The 17,929-nt window shown below is 40.2% G+C and overlaps 1 protein-coding gene across 2 annotated transcripts; it reads left to right on the top strand.

Moving 5' to 3' along the window:
• The first annotated feature begins 929 nt into the window (after positions 1–929).
• Positions 930–17,761, top strand: ldlrb (low density lipoprotein receptor b). 2 transcript variants are annotated; one of them, XM_069697294.1, is made up of 19 exons: positions 930–4,220; positions 4,322–4,497; positions 9,874–9,999; positions 10,542–10,664; positions 11,063–11,440; positions 11,775–11,897; positions 12,058–12,180; positions 12,452–12,574; positions 12,711–12,839; positions 12,963–13,134; positions 13,396–13,623; positions 13,731–13,849; positions 13,956–14,095; positions 14,579–14,720; positions 14,814–14,966; positions 15,055–15,213; positions 16,208–16,282; positions 16,404–16,564; positions 16,679–17,761. In XM_069697294.1, the coding sequence occupies exons 2-19, from the start codon at positions 4,416–4,418 to the stop codon at positions 16,715–16,717; spliced, it is 2,595 nt and encodes an 864-aa protein (XP_069553395.1). In that variant the 5' UTR covers positions 930–4,220; positions 4,322–4,415; the 3' UTR covers positions 16,718–17,761. The 2 variants fall into 2 exon arrangements, with proteins under 2 accessions (XP_069553395.1, XP_069553394.1); XM_069697293.1 differs by having other exon boundaries at positions 930–4,497.
• Positions 17,762–17,929: the final 168 nt, after the last annotated feature.

Below are 17,929 nucleotides of genomic sequence, written 5' to 3'. Positions count from 1 at the left end.
TACAGTGGTTCTTAGTTTCTGCAGTATGGACACCAACAAAAGAGGGTACTTCCTTTAATACTTCTTTGAACTATTAAAAAGATCATCTGCTCTGGAAACGCCCATTCAAGGAGCAGTGTGTATGATTTAGTGGGGTCTAATGGTGAGGCTGCAGATGGCAAACAACTGAACACCCCTAGCCTCAGAGAATCTAAGATGGAACTCCCTAAAGGCCCTCTCTAAAGCCAATGTTTAGTTTGTCCTTCCAGAGCTCCTCTAGAAATATGGAGATACAATATATAGAAGGCAATCTGCTCCCTATGTAGATATGAAGGACTCATTCTATGGTAATGAAAACACAATGATTCTTAGTTTCAAGCGATTATAGACTAATAAAAACACAATAGTGATAATTATGTTCCATTTCTGCCAATAAATGCCCCTAAATCCTACACACTAGTCATTTAAGCTGTAAGAAGTAATGACCCTGTTTGACCACAGGGAGGAGGTCTTATACAAATAAATAACAAAAAGAGCAAACTTTTAAGATGTTATTTACTCAGTAAACGTGTCATTACACTAATGCTTCATTAAGTCTTCTTGGATCTTATATATATATAAAAGTTTTATAATTAAAAATAACAATATAATGGGAAACAATGAATTTTTCTGGCCGTTTAGTTGATTTGACCTTCTTCCTTCCTTGTTCAAAGCCTGCAACATAAACTCAGCACCACTTAGTAAACTCCTTGGTCTCACTTCTCAGTAAGGTCATACCAGGAAATTAAAACAGAAAGTCTTTATTCGAATGATAAACATCATTGCTATTTTATGTCGTAAGCAGGTCAACTGGATCAGAGGGAAATATGCTGAATTTACAGTGTATGTGTGCACGTGTGTGTGTGTGTGTGTGTGTGTGTGTGTGTGTGTGTGTGTGTGTGTGTGTGTGTGTGTGTGTGTGTGTGTGTGTGTGTGTGTGTGTGTGTGTGTGTGTGTGTGTGTGTGTGTGTGTGTGCGCATATGTGTGTGTAGAGGAAATAAGCTGGCACATGCTGAGATGTGTGAGTGTATGTAGTTTTAAACAGGAACTCGACAGTGAGTTGAGTGTTGGGAAGTCGCAGTGCTTGCTCCATAGTAGGAGAGGGGGAGGGGAATGAACTTGAGTTTCCTGATTTCTAGGAAACCCCTTCAGCAACCCAAAACCAGCTGTTAACATCTGCCTGGGGAGGAGAGGCAGAGCAGCAGCTCTTCAACTCTCCAAAGCAGCACATTCAGCGATGTACAAACTAAAGCTTTTAGATTTCCTAAACTATCTTTTAAAGGCTGTTACGTGGTATTTGAAAGAGGCAGAGATGACTTCAATGAAAAGTGTTTGGTCGACAATTTTATTTGCTTTTTAAAAAAAAAAATTTTTTATTCTGTTTAGTTTTGATGACGCACAGACTTTGTAGTACAAGTGTTAAAGACACAGGCCTGAAAACCCCACACAACACAGACATAAACACAGAGTCATGCGCTCATAAAAAGCTTGTGTTTGTGTACCTTTGTGTGTGTGGACTTCTGATTTGTTGGAGTGTACTGTATTATCACAGCGGTCCTTCGGGGATCGGGGATTGTATGTCCGCAAATGCGTATGCTTGTGGGCACCAATCAAATTTGTTAGCCCTGAGACACTTTACATGATATTCACGAGTGAGTGCACACACTGGCTTCTGTGTGTGTTTTGCAAAGTCTCGTTCTCTGTTTAGTGAAGAGACGAGTGCTGATAAAAAGTCAAGCTGTGTGAGATCATTCTGGCCGGCCTTCATACTTCTACATAGAGACAGACATAGATTTATATACGTTACTTTTTAGATATAAACAATTCATGTTTCCTCTGTTCTGTAGTTCACTCTGTTGAGCTGCTCCCATTAGGAATATTTTAAATATTATATATAGGAGGAACTAATCATTCAGTCGGGGGTCAGACCTCTTAATCGCTGCCATCATCTCTGAATTCTTCAACAACCGAAGTAGCAGTAATGTGGAATTATATTGAAGCTATATTGAAATGTTGAAAGTCTGATCAACAGACTGCCAATCAGTACTAGACCAATACATCTGGATAAGTTCTCACTGAGAGTTACAGTTCTCACTGAGAACTTATGGCTCACTGTCATTACTACCTGTGATACTCGAAATTGAGCAGAGCCATTGTTAATGTTCCGGGTAACACCTGTGAGATAGGGAACAGATATTTTTCCTCTGATGTTCCTCTTCAATGTATCTGATCATGTCTGATTTGCCAGTGTACTCAATAAATTGTTTACAGTGTAAATAAAAGAGGGCACAAGTTTGGTCTGGAAGCCACTACAGAGAAGAAGAATTGAATGTTTCACGTGTGACTCACCGTCCTTTTCATGAGTCTGTAAAGTTGATGTGTTACTAACTCCTGAACATGTGGTGACAGATGTAGTTAGAAATGTACCATTCATGCGTTCACATTCAAAAGACACTTTCCGTGATCCTCTGTGTGGGTGTGTTAACAGTGCGTAGTGACAGTGGGTGTAGCAGAATATGTAATCCAGCTGCTATTTTGACATTCCAGGAATACCTCCCACAACTCATTCCCTGCCTCTACCAGGAGCCAACAGCCAAGGTCCTCCCCCCATCTCAACACACACACACACCCCTTTATAAACACTGATAGTTTCTCTGCCTGATTCACATACATGCATTAGGTGGGCATGTATCCTGAACTGAAACTCTCTCCATTTCACACATGCTGATGACAAACTGATTAAAACCATTGATCCTTTCGGCACTGCGGCTTCCAGTCTGTGATGTCATCACTCTATATTTATTGCAATCCAAACTGAACTTTCCATGTGATTCAGTTGGATCGTTTTCATGCTGTATGAAAAAGGGCAATGTCGGAGAAAACTTTCTGTTTTTTGTGTCGCTGGACTGTCCATCCACTCTCACATACTGTAAATCTATATAAAGGGAAAGACGAGAAGACAGTGATGGAAAGAGCAATTTCTTTCTGTAAACATTACTTCCAGGGAACTCAAACCACAAACCATCTGGTGCATAATAGTTCCTGTGGATTGCAGAGTTTTTTTCTGTTTTGTGATCCAACACCCATTTTGATTCACTATAATGGTGATATTTTATCTTGCAAATGGTCTTTTTGCATTTGGAAGTGGAGCAGTGACCCTAATCATTTACATTTGGATAGGTGTCTATTTTAAAACTCATGGAGCAAGCAGAGGCGGAGAATGTCTGACTGTTAAGTATCCACAGAATTCATGAAGAATAATCTTTCTCTTGTTGCATTGAAAATAACTTCTGACATTTTACCTGTAAGAATGAAGTGAGCTTTATCAAAATAATGTACAGTTTTGTGCTGTGTTTGGCTTCTTCTTTTTTTTCTTTTTTGACAGCAATTTTTCTGATTACCTAAAAGCAGGGGAATCTTAATCCTGCACCCTGGCTACACTGTTGGCTGCAAATTTATAATCTATGTACTTTTTTTTAAATGTAAAATGTATTTATTTTGTATTTACTAGTGTAGTCATTTTGCTGTTGCTTTACATTTTGGACTATAGATTTAATATGAACTGTAGATAGATAAAATAAAGTTCAATAAAGGAGGCTGGTGGTGCCAGAAGGGTAAAATAGTATAAAATAAAATGATTTGTGTCTTAAGCGAGCCATTTAGAATTTATACATTGTGTTTTTTTTCTGTGTAAATTTGAGCGCATGGGTTCTGGAAACCCAAAGAGGTTTAAACAAAACAAAACAGTGTGCACGTGAGTACCATCTCTGTGAGAAACAAAGCTGTAAGTATAACCTTTTTAAACACAAACGCTTGCTGGACTCCACATGTGGTTGTATACACACACCGGCTGTCTTTCTTCTGCCTTTTCTAGTGTATAATCACTCCAGCCTGTCTGGCTGTATAGTGTACCTGTTGTTTTATGGCATTTCATTTATTTTGTGACATCAGTACACGACCTGATTTTAATATTAAAGCTCTTATCATACATGCTCTTGTCTTCCAGAGTTTCCTCTTACACTCTGTCATTCTACCTCGTGCGCACGCGCACGCGCACACGCACACTGGGTTTGGGTGGATGGAGGGATGATGGAGCAACTAAGTGATGCAGCAACTCTGGCTCCTCCCCCCGGCGATGCTCACGTCCAAATTCAAACATCACACCACTGCTCTAGCACCGCCCTCCTGTCATAGAAAAATGGTCAGATGTGACTCGAACCCCATAATACTTTGCTGCACTCGTCTTTTGCGCACCGCCGCGGTTTGACTTCGCTCTCTGCCTCGTCCGTCTGATACGTACAGACCCTGCAGTGAACTTGGCTCTCCCTTCCATACCTGCTCTCACAGCTGACTTTTCTGTAGCTGTCAAAAAGGTTGCCGATAACAAGGAGAGGACATGTTTGGGATGCGGAGGGGACTCACCGGACTGTCCACATGTTTGTGTCTGCTGATGCTGATTCATTGCTTGGCTCAAGCAGGTAAGACCTTTTATTTCCTGTCTCTAATTTTTTGAGATATGCAAGGCTGATGTATTTATATTTATATATTTATATGCAATTGTGCGTGTAAATGTAAAGCCTTTTCCGTGTGTAAGTGTTTATGCCTGGTAATTTGTGTTTTCTGGATATTTACATGTGACTACTTAACTCGTATCTATTATTTATTGAACTCTTATCTATGATAATGACTTTACTTGCTTTCAATATCACTTCAAATTCTCTTGAACATGTTCAACGGCTTCTAAAAGGAAATGAAGTAGCCTAATATTGGTGGTTTTATTCGTGTGGTTTACTTTGTCTTCATATGTGAATGGAATTTACGCACCGTGCTCTGATTGGCTCCTTTTACTGTAAACTGCAGGGGAACAGCCAAATACGTTCATCGACTTGCCGGCCGGTTTCGAATTTCAGATGGGCGGGACTAATGAGTCAACAGGCGGTTTTACACGACTTGGGCTGTGTTCGAAATGTCCACTCGTTCCCTACTCCCTACCCCCTACCCCCTACTTATGGGACTTGTATGTAGGGCACTATATAGTGAGCGAGGTGACCAACTGAAAAAAATAACTTAATGGGTTAATTACGTCATTACGGTCGCACAATTAAAACGGACCAGATCGACCTCAGCTGGTGGAAACTCCCATTAGATAATAACTCAATAACAGCATGCGTTCCTGTGATAAATACATATTATAATGACTATTTCCCCATATTAAATAATACTAAGTACTGCGCTGTTCTGCTTCAGTACATTCTTGGCCTACAAATTGTAGATTTGTCTCGTGCCTGCTATCATATTTATACTCTACTCCATCGGAAATATATTCGTTTTAATATTAACGTTTAAATAAAAAAATTTAAAAAAAAAAAAAAGCTTCGACTGCTCGGTGGAAACACTAGCCAATATCAATCTTTGTTCTCACAATCATTCAAATACTTCTGATCAGGAGTAGCAGAATCAGAAGACGGATGTTGCTCATGTTATAGCAGCAGGACGTCGTCACATTGTAAATGAGAAGATAAGATGATGCCAGGCTTCTACATCTATTTTTAACATCCATAAATAGGCATAATACCGCCTTTATAATTTATCAGTGTGAACAATTAACTCACGTCTCAGACGACACTGCCTCCTGGGGCAACTTAGACATGACTCAGTTCTCACATCATATACAACAAACTATTACAACCAGTAGATGATTTAAGCAGGCAAAATGTTCCAATCAATACGATGCGAGTTATAAATATGTTATTGATTTGTCAGAGCTGTGGTGGGGGGGGGGGCACAAAGCAGTCGGATAAAGGATACATCGTGTATTAACAAGCAACAGGTGGACTGAAAAACAACTAATTAGGCCGCCAGGATCATTAGCAGTGTTGACACACGGCGGTTTAGTCGAGCGATAACATGTTAATTACAAAGTCACAACTTATTACACAGCTAAGAAACCGTTAAACAAACAGATCCGACATATCAACGAAAGTTCGAGAGAAGACTGATTTACACAAGTACATAAGCTCACGTTGCTCTCTACACCTGTCGGCCTTCCAGTGTTTCCTTCGGCGCAGTGCATGATGGGATACAGGGCTCGGGTTAGTGACCATCGGATGTACACCACTTTTCATGATGCATTGTGGGATACTTTAAGTGCCCTATGCAGTGAACGGAATTTACAGTTGAAATTTCGAACAGCACTACAAAATGCCTGACGCCTATGTAGTGGACTATATAGGGAACGAGTGCACATTCCGAACACAGCCAAGGTGGGGGGAAGAGCCTGGAGGCTTCTTTCTGGCCTGCTGCAAGCCAGAAGAAACCAGAGGCTGGAAGGTCTGCATTTCTCTTGAAGCTTATCAAAACTTGATAGGCCTGTGTGTCTCCTCCCCTTGTCAACTGTCCTCCGGACACAGAATCACCACACACCGAGTCTGCCATGATGAAAAACACTTGTCAGAGCTTTTACTTGGCGTATATGAAGTGAGTGAACCGATGAGTGAATGAATATTTGAAGCATCCTGTTTAATCCAAAGGTCTCTAACCCTAGCTCAAGTCAATACAAGATATATTACACATTTTACAGTTAAGTATAAAATAAAATGAAGATTAGATACCGAATCAAATCTTTTTTTTAAATCTCTGAATTGAAAAGTGCTTTGCAGGAAAAAGAAAATAACAAAGGTTATAAAAGAGACATCGAGAGCAATAAATAACACAATATCAGAATTATTTACAACCCAGAAAATACAAAGTAAAGGAGAAGAGAAAGCTAAAGAAAGTAAATGGATTTTCAGCGACATCAAATTCCCTATTATAAAGCATATCATCCAAATTAAGAAACGGTAACAGATAGAGATAAAGTATCTGTCTCGCAGATTAAAATTTAATGCTGTTCTATTTTATTGAAAAAGGAATCATGGTAAAATGAATCAATTTAAAACCCTATTTAATTTTAGTCCCACATAATCAGCAGACAAAAGGCAAAGGGCTCCATCCATGATAATGACAATGTGCCATTATTATCACAAAGAAAATAATTAGTGAAGGGGTGAACCTGCTGCCCTTTAAAGCCAACAATGTGCGGCCTTTTGCCAATTGGTCTAGTAATCCAACGAGGTTCACTCTCTTCCAAGAGCTTTTCAGATTAAAATTTGAGTTTATTTTCCAGTTCGTTGTGCTCATTTCCAGTGATCAGATCTGCTTGTGTGTGTTTGTGTGTGTGTTCTTTCTTTCTCTTTGTTTAAACATCTGGCTCTGTTTTGTTAAATGCTTTCACCTTGTGTTTAGCATACTAATGAAATGAGGCGTACAGTAAAGAGGAGTGAAAAAAGTTTTTGTTTCCCACGAGAGATAAACTTTTCCTTGCGGTGACTCTCAAAGAGTAAGTCCAGTGAACTCGTGTCGATAAAGTACAGCTCGATTACTTAATCATTACAAACCCCCTTCCAAAGCATCAGTGAGCAGTTGTTCTGTTGGTGCTCATGATCATCATCCGTCCTGGTTATTTATTAACTGCTGGGTGTGGGTTTGAATAAATAAACGCACCCACTTGTGATGTATTTTTGGTGTGTGTGTGTGTGTGTGTGTGTGTGTGTGTGTGTGTGTGCATGCCCCAATGCATGTGCCATAAAAAGACAGGAGTGCATTGTTGGACAGCAAAGTCGCGTGTGGTCACAAAGGAGGATTGTTGTCAGGCAGCGTTGTGACGACTCGCCTAACCCCTCAAACGTTTATGCCAGTTTCCGCTGTCAAACAAGTCTCCTTTGTAAAGCATTGGGAACTGAATCGTAGCAGTCTGGTTTGTGTGTGAGGCCGTGGCCTTACATGGTAGTGTTATAACACCGATATCTGCTGGTTGTCAGTTTCGCTCTGTGGGTAAATGCAGCATTTATGCTGTTGGTATCACTGTCAGTGTTTTTTGTTTAGTTTAGTTTCCTGTTGGCCTTACAGTTTTTGATATGAAAACACATGTTGTGGTTTACTGTAGGTGACCCGGTTCAACTCCCAGAGCAGCGACGGGGATAAAAAATGTGCTTAATGACACATTTAAAGTGCAAACTTGGATGATGAGTAGTTTGGTTATGATTATTTTCAATGCAAATTTAAAGGAGATCTTGAATAAAAAAAATCTTGGATTTCTTAATACTAATTACTAAAAAGGCTCAGGACAAAACAGTCACCCTGAAAGCAAAAGGTGCACTTTCCTCCTCAGATAGGATTTACTGTAAAGAGTTAAAGGAAACCTAATTTTACCAAACAGTCTGCTTGGGAGTCCCATGACCCGTATGTGGAAATGTCAGGGAAGCTTAGCAGTGGAAAATGAAAACACAGGCTTGTGTAGTTTACAGTTCCCTCAGAGACGAGGTCAGGAGTTTGAGGGTCAGGAAGTGCCAGCGTTTTTGTCTGAGTGTAATAATTGGGGGATTCCTAAAAAGGGAATGTGGGCGAGAGTTCTTTTCAGTTTTGTTGTAAATGTATCACTGCATATCTTTGGGAACAGCTGGCTGCTCGCCGGGCCTCCCCACCATATGTGTTACCGTTTGTGTGTGTTCATGGTTTCTGTGAAAGTGTAATTGGGAGGGGTACACAGGAAAGAGGAACCCAGACTCAACTTAACGGTCCCAATAATTACAAAAGAGGTAAAACTGCCCAGTGTTGAGAAAGCATCCCCTCCCTTTTGTATAGACTTCTGAAACTCATCACTCCAGTGTCATCAGTCAGACCTGTCCTGTGTGTTTTTTTAAGTGTCATCACTCACTGTCACTCTGAAGTTGACAGACTTCCTTGTGTTTCGAGTTTCCGGCTGTCTGTGGGTCTCTGTGGTGATGTTGTTATGAGCAATGCCACTCTGAGACCAATCAGCGGCTAGTGGTGTGATTGTTCGACTCCTCCCATGCTATTGTCTTAAAGGGATAGTCTGACAATGTCCCCAGCCTCCAGGTCACAGGAGCAGTGCAAGAAGGGATGGAGGATGACAAGACTAATTCAGGAGTGTGAACAGCTTCTGTTAGTTTATGCTTTGATCGGTGGGCTCACTGAGGTGTGATCGTCTAGGGGCAAGACCTCTGGGTCCGAAATAAACCACAGTCAGTGGTTGTACAACTTCCAAGTTTTAAATCTCAACCATGACAAAAGTCCCGTTCCTTGCCTGAAACGTGTTCAACAAGTGAGTAACAGAGGTGTTAGTTACATTATTAGTTGCTACCCCTGAATGTACACCTGTGAAGTGGCAGTTGAAACCTTTAAAGTGCACAAACCAGGTTATTACCTGGTAACGCCACTCATCAGTTCGCTGATGAGAGGAGTTTTCTGAGGTTGCGTCATCACATAAAATAAACATTTTTATTTATCAAAATGTTTTTAAAGAAAAATGATTCCCCAACATTCTCCACTGTATGTATTTTTTTTTTAATATGACTTGCATGTGTGTCATGAGAGAATACAGAAATATAAGACAGCCTCTGTCCGAATATTTTACATAACAGTCTAATTACATCATATCTTGCTGTAACGAGTCACAGAATCACACAGAGTCGTTAAGTTATTTTGGTAATCTCCTCTGAGTTGAGTAACAAGTGAAAGGTGTGGTTTTCACACTGTCAGTTATCTGAACTTCAGTGGCTTTGTAATTGATTGTAATTTTTGTCCTCTGTGTAGTTTTCAGTCAAACATTAACTGAACAAAGATATATTTTTGGGGGGCGTTTGTGTTGACACGAGCTCACTTTTCTACACGATCAGCGAGGAGTAAACTGAGCTGTAAATGCTGATAATGTCAGAGCTTGTGATGTTGAATGTAAATGAGTGTGTTAGTTTGTCCTCATGTCACGCAAAGTCTGTAATTTCTATTATTCACAGATGCAGCCTTCACGTGTAGCTCCGATCAGTTTAAGTGTGGAAATGGGAGGTGCATCACCCGCAGGTGGATCTGTGATGGAGCCGACGATTGTGGTGATAAAACTGATGAACTGCCTGCCACCTGCGGTATGTTACTTCATCACCAAGAACCATGGTTTTTAATCCTACCTGAAAATGAAAATGAAATACATTTGAGCAGAGCTGCTGCCAGTGCTTCAAATAGAAAAGAAAAAGAGTCCCAGTACTCCCCTTTTTACATGTTGGCATGTGCAGGCAGTAAAAGCAAAGTATTATATTTTTAATTTCTACAGCGAATAAAAGAGTGAAGGAGATTTTATGGATGTTCAGAATATATATATTTAATCAATCATGAGGACAACTATTTCAAGTATTAGAGGAACAAGGCAGATCATGACTATTTTGAACCGGTCACAAGAAGTTGCTGCATTTGGCTGAACAAAGTTTACATGATCTGTTTCTGCACATGAACTCAGACAAACATGAAACGATTAGGTTGTATTGTCTGACTGAATAACTTAACTGTACTTAAATTAGCCTCGCTGCTCTGCATTTAGCACCAGTTGGATAGGATTCGATTTGCTTCGACTGTGCTGTGTACATCTCTGTTAATACATGAAATCAGTCATACTTCCGGTTTCTCTCCTCAGCAGCCAAATCCTGCCTGGAGACAGAGTACAACTGTGGTGCTCCCATGAACCAATGTATACCCAAAACCTGGCACTGTGACGGCAAAGCTGAATGTAACAACGGGGCCGACGAGAAAAACTGCAGTAAGTATCTTGGAGTTTATTGGCGCTATTAATCAAAACAAACACTTAAACATCACAAACAGTAATTACTGAAAGACTGTAAGAATCCGGCAAGACAAGAAAAGTTAAGATTTGATCAACTTTATTGATCTCAGACGTACAAGAATGGACACATGGACAAGTAACCTAATAAAGAAAAAAAAAATATATATATATATGCTACTACTACTAAACGATGTGGATATGTTGATGTTTACTTGTATTCATAATTTGGACACCTTTTTTATATATGTAAATATGGTATTTATAAACAAAACAAATATGATGAAAACAAAATCTCAACTTCCCTGCTGTATTGCTGTCCATTTCTAGCTTTATCGTCCCATTAACTCCTCTCTCTGTCTCTTGTCTCACCACAGCGGCAAAACAGTGCAAAGATAACGAGTTTCAATGCGCCAACGGCCAGTGTATATCCACCAGCTATATTTGCGACACCGACAACGACTGTTCCGATGGCTCAGATGAGGTGTCTTGTTCCAAACCCACCTGTAACTCACGGTCCTTCCAGTGCAACAACTCTGTGTGTGTGCCAGCCCTGTGGCGCTGCGATGGAGACCAGGACTGCCTCGACGGGTCTGATGAGTGGCCGGAGAACTGTGTGGGAAGTGAGCCAAAGGCGAAGCCGGCGCCCTGCGCCGTTCATGAGTTCCAGTGTGCAAATGGAAAGTGTATCCACAGCAGCTGGCGGTGTGATGGAGGTGTAGACTGTGACGATCGATCGGACGAGGTCAACTGCAGTGAGTCGACCTTCTTAGAGTGTTATCTATTTCTAGTTTCCATTTTCTCCTCTTTAAACCCTTTTTCCTCTGATAAATAATATCTGACTACTATAAAGTGCAAATTACTTTCATAGAAAACAGAGCATTACAGCCTTTAATCTTGAGCACACAACATTTCCTTTTACCATCCAGGGCCACCTGCGCATTGTCTCTATCATCAAATCTGACGCATGATCCACAATAGATCATGTCAGCGATGATTTTCTCTTCCTTCTGTCGTCTTATTCGCTTTCCCATTTCTGTCACTTCTCCCTCTCTGTCTCATTTTCATCCATTGATCTTCTTTTTCTAGGTCGCCCTACTTGCCGCCCAGATGAGTTCCAGTGTAATGACGGCACCTGCATCCATGGCAGGCTCCAGTGTGACAAAGAACACAACTGCAGGGACCTCAGTGATGAGATCGGCTGCCACATAGGTGACTCTTACAAAGATTCAATCTAGTTTCACCCACACACTAATGCAGAGGCTAATACTTTCTCCCTTGAGGCACATGGAAAAGTCCTAAGGTCTTAGCACAACAGTATAATTTGATTTGATTACAGTCCAATTCATAATCTCCCTGTTCTTTTCCACAGAAAATGTATGTGAAGGCCCAACAAAGTTCAAGTGTCGTAGCGGAGAGTGCATCAGCATGGACAAAGTGTGCAACAAGCAGAGAGACTGCAGGGACTGGTCTGATGAACCTATAAAAGAGTGTGGTGAGTGAAGTCCTATTTAACATCTTGAACACCTTTATGGAGGCTATCCCGGAATCTTTGACACTTTTTGAAAAGGATGTGCAGCGGAAGTTCAGCTGGATTGCTGCTTGGAGAAAAAGAAAAAGTAAAACCGCATCACAGCCTGGAAAATATGATTAGAATAGCAAGCCAAGCAACTTCAGCTAGCTGGCCTAGATAGTTTGTGGTTTCTATAAGTGAACTGGTTGTCATGAGTACTATTTAAAAGCTCGGTGCCTCTTCGTCTCCACAGACAACGATGAGTGTTTGACAGGATCTAGCGGCTGCTCCCATTACTGCAACAATCTGAAGGTTGGGTACAACTGCTCCTGCCCTGCAGGATACAGGCTGAAGATGGACAATAAAACCTGTGAAGGTGAGAGGAAGGGGTCTAACATTTGAAAATAAGTATATTTTAGGGAAAGCCTAATATTAGAAACTACACTTTTTAAGAATTGTTCCAAATTCTCACTCTGAATTTTCCCCTTAACCTTCCATCTGCCCGTCTGCAGACGTTGATGAATGTGCTGAGCCGGACACTTGCAGTCAGATCTGTATCAACCTGCCTGGCAGCTACAAGTGTGATTGTGAGAAGGGCTATGACATTGACCATGTGAGCAAAACGTGCAAGGCTGAATCAGGTAATGTTTGAAAAAAAAGTCTGTCCCAAATCCTCGAAGAACATTTGCAGACTACATGACCTCTTTAGATTTGTAGTCCTGTTTAAAAACCAAGACTGAATTGTCCTCTGCTGTCCCCTCCAGGTACAGTGCCCACCCTGTATTTCACCAACAGACACGAGGTGAGGAAGATGACAGTGGACCGCAGAGACTATGTCCCTCTGATCCAACAGTTGAAAAATGTGGTGGCTCTGGACATGGATATGCCAAACAAGATGATTTTCTGGTCTGACCTGTCTTTGAAGAAAATCTTCAGGTAAGAAATAGTAAAAGAAAAATGTCACCGATGCTTGTCTTTGTCGTGGTCGAGCATGTTTTAGTAGAGTGGAGTCCTTTTGTTCAAGTAAAATCCAGAGAACCTGTGTCTGTAACTCTGTACTTTACTTCATTTTGACTGCATGCCAGTGAAGACAAAAAAAACATCTCTCCAGTGTGAGTGAGAAACTGTGATGTAGGGTAGGTTGCATATAAAGTTGCATCAGTCTCTAAAATGAAACTCTCCACTCCTTCCCGACAGCTCCAAGATCGACGTGGCCGGTAACTCCTTAAACCACAGTGTTGTGATTGGCAGCGGGATTGAGGCCCCAGAGGGCATTGCGGTGGACTGGATCCATGGCAACATCTACTGGACTGACAGCGTTTTGAAGACTATCTCCGTGGCAACAACAGATGGTAATAAGAGGAAGACCCTCATCACAGACCGCCTGCAGAAGCCAAGAGCCATCACAGTTGACCCAGTAAATAAGTAAGCAAAAGCTCAAGCAGATATCGCAAATCTAAAATTACTGAAACACTGAAGCTTTTTCTTTGTAGTCTTCAGTCTTTTTAATTCGTTTTCTGTGTCCTCTATAGCTTTATGTACTGGACAGACTGGGGTGAGGAGGCAAAGATTGAGAAGAGTGGGCTGAATGGAGCAGACCGCGTTGCCTTGGTAACCGACAATATTGTTTGGCCCAATGGTATCACCCTCGGTAAGCAGAACTTCATAAATGTATTTAAAATAAATTAGTAATTTCCATTCACTGTATAATAAACATACAGCCATAATAATCCATCTTTGTGTGCTTCATGTGACAGACATGGTCAACCAGCGTTTGTACTGGGTGGACTGCAAGATGCACACTCTCTCCAGCATTGATGTGAACGGAGGGTCCCGACGCAATCTCATTTTTAGCGAAGAAAAACTCTCCCACCCCCTCTCATTGACTGTCTTTGAGGTTAGTCATGAAGTCATTGTATTCTTAGATTAAAATGAAGACCCTGAAGGAGAAAGAAGTTGGGGTCAAGTCATCATTCGATGGTTGTTATTTGATAAAAGGGTCGCTTAAAATGAATGATTTCAATCAGAAACATGAACAGAATCTTAATCGGAAAAGGAATACAATTTAAAAAGAAATGTACTCCTCCCTGATTCTGTTGTGCAATTTTAAAACGTCAACCATATACATTATGACTGTATTTCAAACTAGTCAGTCCGTCTGTAATCCAGTTTGTTAGTGGTTATCTGGATGAAATTGTTTAAAGCATAAAGCCAGAGCTCTGACGGCTGAATGTGCAATTAATTTCTCATTAATTTGGATCAGTGGTGCTAATTCGTAATCAGACTCCGCTATTAATCATGATTTATTTTTTGGAAACTGTTGAAAATAATGACAGAAATAATTAAAGTACTGCATTTTTTTAATATTTTTTTTAAACAGGAGAAAGTATTTTGGACAGACATGAACAACAACGCTCTTTTTAGTGCCAACCGCCTGACAGGAAAGGACATCACCGAGCTGGCGATGGACCTGGACCAGCCAGAGGGCATTGTGCTGTACCACAATCTGAAGCAGCCAATCGGTAAAGCAACATGTCCCTGTTGGAGAGCTATTATAAAACCTTTTTAAGCAGTTTCACTTTTTCTAATGCTTTCTCCAATCACTTTGTTTTTAGGTACAAACTGGTGCAGAGAGAGAAACAGTATAAATGGAGGTTGTGAGTTTCTGTGCCTCCCTGCTCCTCTAATCAACAAGCAGTCTCCGAAATACACCTGCGCCTGTCCTGACAACATGACCATGGGACCTGACATGAGGAAATGTGTTCCGGGTAAATGTCCCCTGCACATATCATTAAAAAAGAAAAATAGACTTAAACATTCAGTACTGACAGTAACCCTTATATTTTTATTTCCCAGGAGGTCCAAGTGCCACTCCGGCCAAAAACAAAACAGTTCCACTGCTCCCTCCCAGGCAGCCTGTCTCCTCTACTACAACACCTGCGACTACAACTACCAAAAAAATGACAACTATCTCGACTGCACAGACCACAGAAAAGCCTGCCGCCTCTGCTCAAGGTACAGGAAGGGGTTTTTGATTTTGGGTCTTAGGATCTTGGGAACATAGGACCATTAAGACAAAGGACCATAGGAACACAAAACTTGGGAACATAGGACCATTAAGACAAAGGACCTTGGGAACTTAGGACCTCGAGGAAATAAGACCATGCAAAGGACTTTGGAAACATAGGACTTTGTGAACTTACTGAAACGATAAATTGAGATTTTCACTGTACATCACCCCTTATCTAAAATTTTAAGAAATATGTCAACATTTTGGGACCTAGGCCTATTTAAATTTTTGCCACAAGAAGATGAGTACATATTAAGTTATAGCCAGCAGCCAATCAGCTTAGTTTAGAATAAAAGTAAAAACAGAAGACTCTTTGAGTTAAAGTAATAAAATCCAGCTATGAGCACCTCTTAATGCCAGTTCTTATCTCATTTGTTAAATCCTTACACAAACTGAGGAGTAAAAATGACAGCATGTGGTTTTGCAGAAAGTTAACCAGGTGGGATTGTTTCTTGGCCAGGCGCATGCGACTTAATCCACTGGTTGCTCAGCTGAGCTGTAGCTTCATACAGTATTTGCCATACAAACAAGAGTGGTATTGTTTTGATCTTCTCATCTGACTTTATGTAATGTATATTATATATATAGATATATACTGTACCGTATGTATATATATATATATATATATATATGTTGACTGTGTTTATTGGTTTGTTGTATATAATATATATAGATATTTAATGTACTGTATATATACTGTATGTACTGTGCATTTTATATTTTATATTTATATTTTTTATTTTATTGCTTTTCTATTATATTATTCTATTCTATTATTATTTTATTCTATTGTTTCTATTATTGCTCCTGTATGTATGCTGTTGTGGCGAAAAAATTTCCCCTCGGGGATTAATAAAGTATATACCTACCTACCTACCTACCTACCTACCCTACCTAAAGAATTATATAAAGAAACATTGTATTGTCTGTTTTTTTTAGGTAACAGACTGGCAGCCATGCCTGAAGAAGCTCCTTCGTCCCACCCTATTGCTCTCTACATTGTGTTGCCAATAAGTAAGTCCCATATTTCAGCTCCTCGTGGCTCTCTCTCTTAGACACAATCATATTGTAAATGGCTGTTTTATCTTCTCTGCTGACTTCACCAAATGGCTTTCAACCCTCACTTGCTCTGCAGTGATCATGTCCCTGCTGGTGTTTGGAGCAGTGTTGCTATGGAGACACTGGCGTCTGAAGAACACCAACACCATCCACTTTGACAATCCAGTGTACCAGAAAACCACTGAGGATGAGGTACACATCTGCAGGAACAACTCTGACGGCTATGTTTATCCTCAGGTATCGTCACTCTCAGCATCACTTTTCTATCAGTAAATATTTTGTCTAAAAAGTGATGGCAAGCCTGTATTTTTACGACTTTGCCTATTAATTGTTTGTTTTTGTTTTTTGCAGAGGCAAATGCTGAGCATGGAGGACATGGATATCGCATGACCTCGGGATGAAGTAAATACTAGCTTTATTTGAAGGGAATTTTTTCCTGATGGAAACATGAAGTAATGGCCATTTTTTTTCTACTGCTGCTCAACAACCTCTTCCCTCCCCCCCAGTGACCTCATTTTGTGGCTTATGTTTGTGACCTCAGCACTGTGCCGTCCAAGTCTGCAAAGAAAACTGAAAATAAATCTTTGAAACATTATGAGGGCAAATGAGAGCAGAAAGAAGCCCTTTAGTCAGACCACAAAACTGTCTCAAAATGAAGGACTTTCAGAAGACGATGTTCTGACAATGACTCTTTTGATGCTGTCTGAAAACTGTATATTTAAACATCTGTGCTTAAGATGCAAATATTTACTTAGTTTGCGACCAACACATCACCTTAGGGTGACACAAGTCTTTGTTCTGCAAGTTAAACTTGAAAAACCTGACCTATACTGTCTTAACATTCATGTGTGCCTTCCAGCCACACTCTGGTAGCTTAGTGAAGTTTATTGAATGTGCATACAGTAAATGCCTTATTGATCCCCATACTTTCCACTCAGGCAGTGATGGCATTCATTACATCTTATAGTGGCCTTCACTCATCCTAAATACATTTAATTAGCTCCCACATCAGAGGCATTTATCCTCACTGTCATCCATTATATTCCGACTCATGAGTGAGTCACATTTAAATCAGAGCTTTTGTGTTATTAACGTTTTCTTTTTGTGTCCAGTTTGAGTCACAGATGGTTTACATTGTAAAAGAAAAAGCTGCTTTGAAGTCAACCAAAATGAGGAAAATGTTCTTTTTTAAATGAATATAATTTAGTAAGAAGTGATTTGAGTTGATTACTTTTAACAATGCTGTAAATAGTTTCTGTAAATGTTTTGTAAAATACTCTTAAATTCAGCTTTGTGCTGCCTTGTTACATCTGAATTTGAATCAAGAAATATTGTAAATATGTGATAGATTCTTTTATTTATTTATAGCAATATATGACAGAAGGTTTTTGATGGTTGTCAACTGGTTGTAAATAAAGTGCCCACTGTAACGTATATTAGCACCAAACACAGAGAGGTGTTCTGTTCTAGCAAAGTCAGTCTTACTTTCACATTGTGCAGCTGTTATTTAACTACGTCAATCAAATCTTTGGACACCTGTTCAGTTTCCCGTACGAGTCTCTGCTTCAGGGTAGGGTGTGTCACTTGGTCCAGTACATGGTG

This window comes from Brachyistius frenatus, unplaced genomic scaffold (genome assembly GCF_029030835.1).
Source record: "Brachyistius frenatus isolate BFR_SWC_R1_liver_20210118 unplaced genomic scaffold, ASM2903083v1 Contig_23, whole genome shotgun sequence".
NCBI classification, from domain to species: Eukaryota; Metazoa; Chordata; class Actinopteri; family Embiotocidae; genus Brachyistius; species Brachyistius frenatus.
Note: the sequence above shows the minus strand (reverse complement) of the source record. Positions and strands in the feature narration are given on the sequence as shown.

Bases quoted from the DNA above. Each gene is read 5' to 3' on its own strand.
- ldlrb (XM_069697294.1), top strand. From the start codon at position 4,416: ATGTTTGGGATGCGGAGGGGACTCACCGGACTGTCCACATGTTTGTGT. The intron at 13,624-13,730 runs GTAAGCAAAAGC...TGTCCTCTATAG, and splicing joins ACAGTTGACCCAGTAAATAA to CTTTATGTACTGGACAGACT. The intron at 13,850-13,955 runs GTAAGCAGAACT...TTCATGTGACAG, and splicing joins GCCCAATGGTATCACCCTCG to ACATGGTCAACCAGCGTTTG.